General features: G+C 38.1%; 1 protein-coding gene across 1 annotated transcript; it reads right to left on the minus strand.

The window, feature by feature from the left end:
- Window positions 1–8,417: 8,417 nt before the first annotated feature.
- On the minus strand, window positions 8,418–8,804 carry LOC138882930 (uncharacterized). The gene has a single exon (XM_070163575.1). It carries the CDS (start codon window positions 8,802–8,804, stop codon window positions 8,418–8,420), a length of 387 nt encoding a protein of 128 aa, XP_070019676.1.
- Window positions 8,805–10,278: the final 1,474 nt, after the last annotated feature.

The following is a 10,278-nucleotide window of genomic DNA, read 5'->3' on the forward strand; positions in this document are numbered from 1 at the left end:
ACTACCGATGACAGAAAGATGCGCCGCAAGAAAGATTGTCAAACTGGGGCAGAAAATTTTTGTTCATTTCGAATATTTTCAAGAAGTCTAACACGAGTTTTGTGAAAATCGGTATCCCCAACAGTTTCTCGGGGAAAGGCAAAACGAGTTTTGAGGGAGGTAGTCTTCGAAGGAAGAAGCTAGCAAAACAAAGAAAAATAAAAATAAATTTAAAAAAAAACAGTTTTGCAAAAGGAAACAGTTTGCAGAGGAATGAAACATCCTACTTAAAAGGAAGTATTTTTGGAAGGAGTAAGATAATATATTTTACTCAGCAGAGTTATCCTCAGCAGTGTTACTCAGCGGTTCGCAGTGTTATCCCCAACAGATCATCGAGATGTGGAAGCATCCTCGACAGATTTTCGACCAAATTCCAAGAGGGTCGGACAACACAGATTGGGAAAAGAAGAGAAGGAAAATTCATCCCCAACAAAATAATCCCCAGCAAGTTTTGAGGTAAGACATTTTCAAGTTTTGAGGATATTTTGGATTCATCCGCCCTCAAATAGGATATTTTGGGTTCATCCGCCCTCAAATAGGATATTGAATTTAATCCTTTCTCCAAACAACGTTTTGATTTATTTCAACCCGAGTGGTCCTGATTGTATGAACATTGCCAAAATATATGTTTCATAAATCATTGCCAATGACATTTTTATTTTCAAAGTTGTTGTTGAAGTCAGGAGCCCGCCTGAAGAGAGGAATGACGAATTTATTTTTAAAGTTGTTTAAATCTCGCCAACCTAAAGAAAGGAATGACATTTTATTTTCAAAGTTGTTGTTGAGGTCAGGAGACCGCCTGAAGAGAGGAAAGGCGTTTTATTTTTAAAGTTGTTTTAATCTCGCCAACCTAAAGAAAGGAATGACATTTTATTTTTAAAGTTGTTGCTGAAGTCAGGAGCCCGCCTGAAGAGAGGAAAGGCGTTTTATTTTTCAAAGTTTTTGTTGAGGTCAGGAGCCCGCCTGAAGAGAGGAAAGGCGTTTTATTTGTAAAGTTGTTGAAATCTTGCCAACCTAAAGAAAGGAAATGTCATTTTATTTTCAAAGTTGTCGTTGAAGTCAGGAGCCCGCCTGAAGAGAGGAAAGGAGTTTTATTTTTAAAGTTGTTTTAATCTCGCCAGCCTAAAGAAAGGAATGACATTTTATTTTCAAAGTTGTTGTTGAAGTCAGGAGCCCGCCTGAAGAGAGGAAAGACGTTTTATTTTTCAAAGTTGTTGTTGAGGTCAGGAGCCCGCCTAAAGAGGGGAAAGGCGTTTTATTTTTAAAAGTTGTTGAAATCTCGCCAACCTAAAGAAAGGAATGACATTTTATTTTCAAAGTTGTCGTTGAAGTCAGGAGCCCGCCTGAAGAGAGGAAAGGCGTTTTATTTTTAAAGTTGTTTTAATCTCGCCAGCCTAAAGAAAGGAATGACATTTTATTTTCAAAGTTGTTGTTGAAGTCAGGAGCCCGCCTGAAGAGAGGAAAGGCGTTTTATTTGTAAAGTTGTTGAAATCTTGCCAACCTAAAGAAAGGAAATGTCATTTTATTTTCAAAGTTGTCGTTGAAGTCAGGAGCCCGCCTGAAGAGAGGAAAGGAGTTTTATTTTTAAAGTTGTTTTAATCTCGCCAGCCTAAAGAAAGGAATGACATTTTATTTTCAAAGTTGTTGTTGAAGTCAGGAGCCCGCCTGAAGAGAGGAAAGACGTTTTATTTTTCAAAGTTGTTGTTGAGGTCAGGAGCCCGCCTAAAGAGGGGAAATGCGTTTTATTTTTAAAAGTTGTTGAAATCTCGCCAACCTAAAGAAAGGAATGGCATTTTATTTTCAAAGTTGTCGTTGAAGTCAGGAGCCCGCCTGAAGAGAGGAAAGGCGTTTTATTTTTAAAGTTGTTTTAATCTCGCCAGCCTAAAGAAAGGAATGACATTTTATTTTCAAAGTTGTTGTTGAAGTCAGGAGCCCGCCTGAAGAGAGGAAAGGCGTTTTATTTTTCAAAGTTGTTGTTGAGGTCAGGAGCCCACCTGAAGAGAGGAATGGCGAATTTATTTTCGAAGTTGTTGGTTGAAGATGGGAGCCTGCCCATATAATAGAGGAATACATTGCAAGTCAGTGAAGTAGAAGAATCCAACATGAATCCCCAGCAGGAAACGATAAAAATCCCCAGCACCGGAAAGCGGAAGGCTGCAACAAGAGATCCCAACGCAAATTCAAGCGCATGAGTCAAAAGGAAGAAAAGACGCATCTTGAAAGAAGCGACCTGTGAACATTGAATTATGCCCAGCATAAAAAATCTGATGAAGAAAGTTGTATCCCCAGAGGAACCACCGAAAAGCTTAATGAAGGAAGCCATATCCCCAGCGGACCGAACTAGATAGTGAGAATTGGTATTCAGAGTAGCAAAAGGTCGGTGTCATCCCCATCAGTTCTCGGAAGAAAGAAGCACTGGGATAGACGCAAGCCGACAAGAAAGCAAGGCATCAAGAACAAATGAAAGATAGATGGGATCTTGTAATCCGTAGTCTAGCCTAGCTTCTTGATTTTTCTTTTAAGCACGGTGTAACAAGGAGATCGGTAAGCAGTGATAACAGCATGCAACAATAGTAACATTGCAGTCCCATGGTAGTCCCAGCTACCAAAACTTCCCGAACTACATTAACCTGATTCCCTTCTAGCCAGGGATATGTAGGAAACCTTTGAAGCAAATGTTCGGTTAAATCTTTTTCAAAAAAAAATGCTTGACACGGAGTACTCGGATGGGCAAAAATCGCTCACTTTATCTTTGCACGAAAACCCTTTGTGTCTTCGGGCAAAGAGGGGCAGCTGTAAGCACGTGATTTTTGCCCTATGAAAGAATTACTCCCAAAAATTCAAAATAAAACGATTTTCCTTGGTGTGCAATTTAGAGAATTTTTGTGACATTTTTGGATAATTATTTGTATTTGTCTGTGCATGTTTATTTGTTAAATCGATAAAAATATAAAAATATGTCGCATTTGCATTTAATATTTAATTCTACAGTTAGGAGTAGTTAAGTTTGTTCTACAAAATGAAAAAATCATAAAAATATGTATTTTAGCATTTAATGTCAAATTGTGCAATTTTGTTTTAATGGGTGTTTAATTATGTATGATAAATGTTGCTAGGAATTAGTTAGTATTTTTGATAAGTTAATTTAGTTTATAACTTAATTTAGATTTTTAGTTTTATTAATTAGAAAGTAGAAGAAAATAGAGCTAAAAATATAAAGAAAATCGGAATTGGGCCTCTTCTTCAATTTCAAACCACAGGCCCAAAAAAATACCCAACCTTCCCCATGACCCGGTCCACTTCAACACGGGTCGACCCGGTCCGCCTCATAACCCCAAATGACCTAACCCCTCCTAATCTTCATTTTCATTTTTCTAACCCTAAGACTAAACTACCCGCCCCCCATCTCTTTTTCTTCTTCTTCTCAAAAAAAACAAACCCCTCCAAGCCCTAGCAGCCATGGCTACCCCTTCCCATCCAGCTTCACCTCCTTCGTCTCTGAGTTTTGCCACCCTCGTCGCCTCCGTCGGCGGAAAAACCAGCAAGCAACCCGGACTGCTGCTGCTTCGTCCAGCTCGAGCCCATCAATGTTGACCCTTTCGCCTTCTTCTTCTTCGTCATGTCCAAACGAGCTACTGCTTCACCGCCTCCATAAACCACCATGAACGACCCTTCACCAGTCATTCATTGCTGCTGTTTCTGCTTCATCAACCACGAACAGCTCCAGCCACCGCCATTTTCCTCCTCCATTGAGCTCGCTTCTGCTGCTTCTGCTATGTCCATCACGTCTAAGAAAACCCCATCGCCACTGCTTCGTCTTCGACCGCCAATAGCCCAAGAACCTGTCGTCTTCATCGTTGACTGCTTGTGGAGTGTTCGAAGGAGCTCCAGTCGTCCAGCTCCAGTCGTCGACATCCCTGTTCCTCCCATGAACGACGTAAGCTCCAAGCTCGACTGTGTGTCGTCCAACATATGCTTCAGCTGCGTTGCTGCGTCGTCGTCGAGCATCTGGATTCAAAACCACTGACCCCCATTGTCCTGCTTCTAACTCCAGTCAACTAGCGCGTCGAGTTTCCGTTCGAATCCGGGCTTCAAACTAGTAGGTTTCCATTTTTTTGTCTCTTAGTTTTCATTCAACGAATTCATCTTCCGTTCCTTTTCTTCTTGTGTTTGTGTTCCAGTGGTTTGGTTTGAATTCGAACCCGGGTCTTTGTTTGTCTTAGAGATAATTTGTGTTCATTTTGTTTGAAGTTTGTTAGATTTTCGTCAAGTGATTTGATGTCGAGAGTTCATTTTAGTTTGAGTCATTTTCATCCTTGTTATAATGTTGTTAAATTTAATTTAAAGTTCAATTGATGCTTTGAGTTTAGTGATTTGAATCTATTTATTTGTTATGATCAATTTGTTATTTTTGTTAAATCTGAAAGTAGGATTGTTGTTAAAAAATTGTTCAGTCAAAATAATTCCTGCTTTTTGTTGTTCATCATATGATTTCAGTTTGCATTACATTTCCGTTAATTGTGATTCATGTTGTTTCAGTTTACTTTTGTTGTTAATATTGTTGTCTCCTTGCTCATTCATTTTTTGTCTAAGTTAACCAGGATTGGTTCCCAATATGGTTAACTTATTCCCATTAATTTGATGTTGTATGATTCAATTTGTGTTCATGAGATTTGTTGTTTGAAACTGTTTAGAAATTGGTTATATTTGTTGTATTTTGGTTGGGATTGATTAGATGAATTGGTTATAGCTGATGGGGGTAGATTGGTAAATTGCAGTACGTTTAGGGATAAAATGGTAATTTCAGTATGGTCGGAGGGGTATTTTTGGAATTGAACATTTGAACAATTATTTAATCTGAGTGCTCTGTCCACTAGGCATTAACAATATTAAAATAGTACATTGTGGGGGACAAGACATAAATTAGTGGGGAGATGATATAATTGTTTAATATAGTGGGGGACAAGACATAATGTAGTGGGGGGAAATAATGTAATTATTTAAGTTAAGCATGGGGGACAAGACATAATGTGTTGGGAATAATGCATTTATTTAATATAGTGGATGACTCGGACTTGGAGAGAAAAAAGGAAGAGACTTTAGAAGAAGAAACAAAAAAAGAAAGTTGAGAGTGTTGACTGAATTTTGAGAAATCAGAACTTGAGAGCAAAAGAAAAAAACAAGTTGAACTTTTACTTGAATAATTTCCGTTTGCCTTTCCTTGAGTGTTATTTAAAATCAGTAAACTACTGCATCTTGTATTCGTCTCTTTTCTGCTTTGACTGCGATTGCATTCCGGTACTGCTGGTTTTTCAATCTGTTACTGGGTTATTCTACTGGTCGTTACTGGTTTTGCTGTGTTGCTGAACCTGTTGTTGCTGTGTATTTACACTACTGCTGCTTCTACTGATCTTCATCTTCTTTCCTTACTTTCCAAATACCAGGTACACAAACTGATACACTGGTTCATCTTGTAAGCTACTCGAAGCATGAATGCAAAAATGAGAAAGATTTGAAGTTGTAGTTTAATGTAGTCTTTTCTTTCTTTTACTGTCTGTATGTAGAACATTCTATGCGCTGCCCATGTAAACTCTTTAAGCGACTCACTTTCGAAACTTAACTATAATGACTCGAAAGTATGTAAATAAAGTAGGACCTTTTCTTCATTTATTTTAGAGAAAAACAAAAAATAGAAAATGTAGTCATTCTAAGATTATCCTTTTTTAAAAAAAATAATGAGACGAGCCTCGCCAAATAAAAATGCAAATTGCGGGGCCCTCAATAATTGGTCATAATAAATACTTAGAATTTGGGATTGATTGTTTAGTGAATTTCATTGCCTTCCCCAAAGATAATAACGCGTTAGACTCTTTAGACGCGATTTAATTAAATTACATTCTTAAACTCGGGTGCACATTTATGTGACCCAAATCCAAATCTCAACGGAGTCGAAATGTGTCTCTAATCACGGGTACATTGATTGTGACGTGGTCCGAGATGCATGTCCATGACGTTGCAAATTCCTTTAAAAAATAAGAATGATATGAGCCTCGCCGAATAAAAATACAAAATTGCGGGGCCCTCGGTAAATATTTGCTTTAAAATTGCTTAGACTTCGGGATAGGCCGCTTAGCGAACTCCATGGCCTTACCCAAAATAATAATACGCTAATCGCTTTAGGCGCGCATTTTAATAATCTTACCTTCCTAAACTCGGGTGCACATTTATGTGACCCAAATCCAAATCTCAACAGAGTTGAAATGCGCCAACAACCACGGGTGCATTGATGTGACGTGGTTCGAGATGTATTTCCACGATGTTGCAATTCTTGATAAAAATAATAATAATGACAAAAGCGGTTAAAAGTTAAAATTCGCATATAGGTTCAACATGTATTAAATCAGATAATCAAGCCGAATATGACAGTTGAGCGACCGTGCTAGAACCACGGAATTCGGGAATGCCTAACACCTTCTCTCGGGTTAACAGAATTCCTTATCCGGATTTCTGGTTCGCGGATTGTTAAACAGAGTCATTCTTTTCCTCGATTCGGGATTAAATCGGTGACTTGGGACATCCTAAATCTCCCAAGTTGCGACTCTGAAATAAATAAACTAATCTCGTTTCGATTGTCCTTTAATTGGAAAAACTCCTTCACCCCTTGCGGGGGCGGAAAAAGGGGGTGTGACACCAGTCACATGATTTGAGATTGTGAATATCCTGGACAAGCATTCCACCTTATTTCCTTTGGTACAAATTTTCCAACTCCTAGAGCGTACCCTCTTTTTAACCAATTTCAAAAAGGGTACACTCTCTCCTTGCAAGGCTTTTTAGTGAAGGAAGATTGATTGTATTTCCAATCCTGTCTTATGAACAACCAATGTTCATATGACATTATTGGCCGATTTCCTTCACTGCTCCCTACACACATAAATCAAGGATTAGATTTAGGAACCCAAACACGTTTGGGTCCCTTTTTAAGAGAAAAAGGATGAATGAGTGCTCTCTTCGTCCAAGCAGGCAAAATGTGTTTCCTATTTGATGGTTTCCTATTTGGCGGACCAGGTCCTTTTGCAGTAGTTTCTCTCATAACAAAGACTTTATTTATCTGATGAGACTGAATCCTGGTCATGCAATTTTCCTTAAGGTGGTCATTGTTGCAACAGCGGGTACATATCCAATTGTCAATATAGTAACATACTTTCTATGAGGATTGTAGGGAATATTTTCCCTTTGAAACCCAATCCTCTGCCTGTTTCCCCTAGAGTTGGTGTACATAGCAATGATAGCATCCGAGGACCAAGTCCACTTAAGAGATTTCTCAAGATCGCTCTTTAGTTTCCTTAGTTCTTCCTGAAGCTGTTTGTTTTTCTAAAGTTCAGCACACAGACTAGTCTTTACCAAGTTTAACTCATTTTAATATGTCACTTGTAACTTCCTTTCCGTTTTCAAAGTTTACAGGCCTAATTGCAGTCTTAAAATCCTCAATTGTTTCTTTCAAGTCTACTACCACCACTAGTAAATCATCTCTTTCTTGCTCAATGATAGCAACTCTCTCAGTCAAGGTTTCCTTTTCTTTACTTGCACACTTAATGGTTTCTTTTAAGTCCACCACAACCATCATTAAATCATCTCGTTCATGTTTTATACTAGCAATTTTCTCTTCAATGGCATTCTTTTCAGGTTCTCTATTGTTTCTTTCAAATTAACTACAACGACTACTAAGTCATCTCAGGTTTGTTCAGCTTCCCCTAGTTCCTTAAAGCATCTTTATCATTGATAAGACTATGGTAAGAATCAATTAGCACATTTTCTAATGACATGAGCTTTTTAGGAGAGTAAGATTTCAGATTTCACTGAACATCCAGAAAGTTTACCTCATCGTCGTTGTCATCTTCATCGTCATCAGATAGAGCCATTAGAGCAAAGATTGAATCATACTCAGTTTTTTCATTTTTCACTACTATTATTGAACTACCACCATGGTTGTCTTCTTCTTCAGATTCGCTGGAGGAGTCTTCCCATGCAGCAAGAGCTTGATTTACAATGTTGTCAGCATCATTTATCCTCTTGAAGCATTTGTCAGTAACCTGGTTCCTCTTTGCTTCTTTGTCAAAGTTGTTATTATACTGATCTTGCTTTAAGAGGGGGAAATCCTTGATGAAGTGTCCTGGCTTGCCACATTTATGACAGAGGTCCTAATTTTTGGGCTTGCTAGAGCCACCCCTTTTTGGAATGCCTCCATTCCTGCAAACCATCTTTTGGAACCTTTTTGTCAAGTAAGCCATGTCCCCGTCTTCACCACTTGAGTCATTGTTATCCGTCTTGAGGACCAGGTTCTTCTCTCTCTTAGGCTCTCTTCTTTCATTGTCCTTCTTCTACTTCTTCATTTTATAGGTTTTCAAGTTTCCAACAAGTTCATCCATGGTCAGTGTCTGCAAGTCCTTAGTCTCTGTAATGACGTTAACTTTGCTTTCCCAAGAATTGGGCAGTATACTAAGGATTTTTCTAACAAGCTTGTTTCTCGGAATACTTTCACCAAGAGAGTGAATCTCATTGATGATGGAGGTGAATCGAGTATGCATATCTTGGATGGATTCATCATCTTTCATTCTGAAAAGCTCATATTCTGTTGTGAGCATATCAATCATGGATTGTTTCACCTGAGTTGTTCCCTCGTGAGCTGTCTGAAGAGCCTCCCAGATCTGTTTTGCAGATTGACAAGCTGATATCCTGTTATATTCATCAAGTCCAATAACACACATAAGAATTTTCTTTGCTAGAAAATTCTTTTCTATGGCCTTTTGATCACGCCCAACTCTAGTCCTAAAAAAGATAAGCGGTCGCTGCAAATATAATCCGATTAAAAAGTCCGGAGTCAAATCCTATAGAGAACTAAGGTTTCGCTATAATTGTTCAATATTGCTGAGAAACACAAGTCCAAAAAATTTCCTAATTATAAATATTATAATAGTTATTTCTAACCAATTAACTAACAACTATTATAAAGCAGTAAAATTATCAACTAACAAGGATGAAATTTGAGACAAAACTAAGGAGGTATAGAGTTATGATTTCCTAAAATGTTGGAATCCTTCTACTATGTTCCCTACAATTTCACCTATGTATTCTCTACTGATCTTGAGTACTTTAGGTTCCGTAATTCTCTCTCTAGCAACTACAACAATTTACCAGACATATTCTCTCGAACTATGCTAGTTGGCTTTATCTAACCACTCATTATGACCACGTCAAGGCTTTGTTATTTCTAAACCTACCTTTAAACCCGATGTATTGATTTCTCACATACGTTAGGATTGACGTTGTTCAACAACTACCTAAATATGTATCCTTTCTCAAGCAACACATAATAAATAGGCACAGTCAATCGATGACCATTCAATCAACAACAATAAACATGTAATTGAACAAGTAGAGAAATTCAACGGCTCAATTATATAAAAACATAACAAGAATTTATCCTACAAAAGGTTCTATAAAAACCCTAGATAACAAATTAGCTATTCATAATAGTATGTAAAATTACAATACTAAAAATCATAACCAACAATGAAAAATAGGAAGAGGAATGAAAAACTCGTAGAAGAATTCTCCGCCTTGCTCCTATTGTGTCTCTTCCTCCTTAGGTCGAATCTGTGTCAAAAGTTCTCAAAATATCGTTCTTCCACGTATATATACCAAGTAGGGTTGGGAACAAACAATTATACCTTCTCTTATGCAAAAAAGGACACTTTTCCCGGACAGGACGTGCGCGGCCGCGCTTGGACTGCGCATATCCACTTTGATTCTACTTGACGAGCGCGGCCTGAGCGCGGCTATGCAATTGACGCGCACTTTTCACCCTGTTCTGTTGGGAATTTGGAAAACTGTACAAAATGAAAGCTGTATCCCTTTGAGTTAGCTTTCCAACCATATGTTGTGGAGCCTAAATGAAGTTCTTAGTGAAATGTTATGTGTATTTTACTAGACAATATGCAATATGCCTACTTGATTCGTCGTTCGTTCTTAACTATCATCCGTTGATCCCCGAACACGATCCTGGCATAATTCCTTGGGCTTTTACTCAGACTTCAAAGCTTCAAATTACTTGAATTCATTCCATAGCATCTATATAGCTCGGAATCACTCCTACAGGGCATATAACGCACTATTAGTGCAAAACACTAGTGATTAAAGCTCAAACTCAATTAAAGTGCAGAAAATTAGAGTGTAATAAGC

This window comes from Nicotiana sylvestris, chromosome 12, assembly GCF_000393655.2.
Source record: "Nicotiana sylvestris chromosome 12, ASM39365v2, whole genome shotgun sequence".
NCBI lineage: Eukaryota > Viridiplantae > Streptophyta > Magnoliopsida > Solanales > Solanaceae > Nicotiana > Nicotiana sylvestris.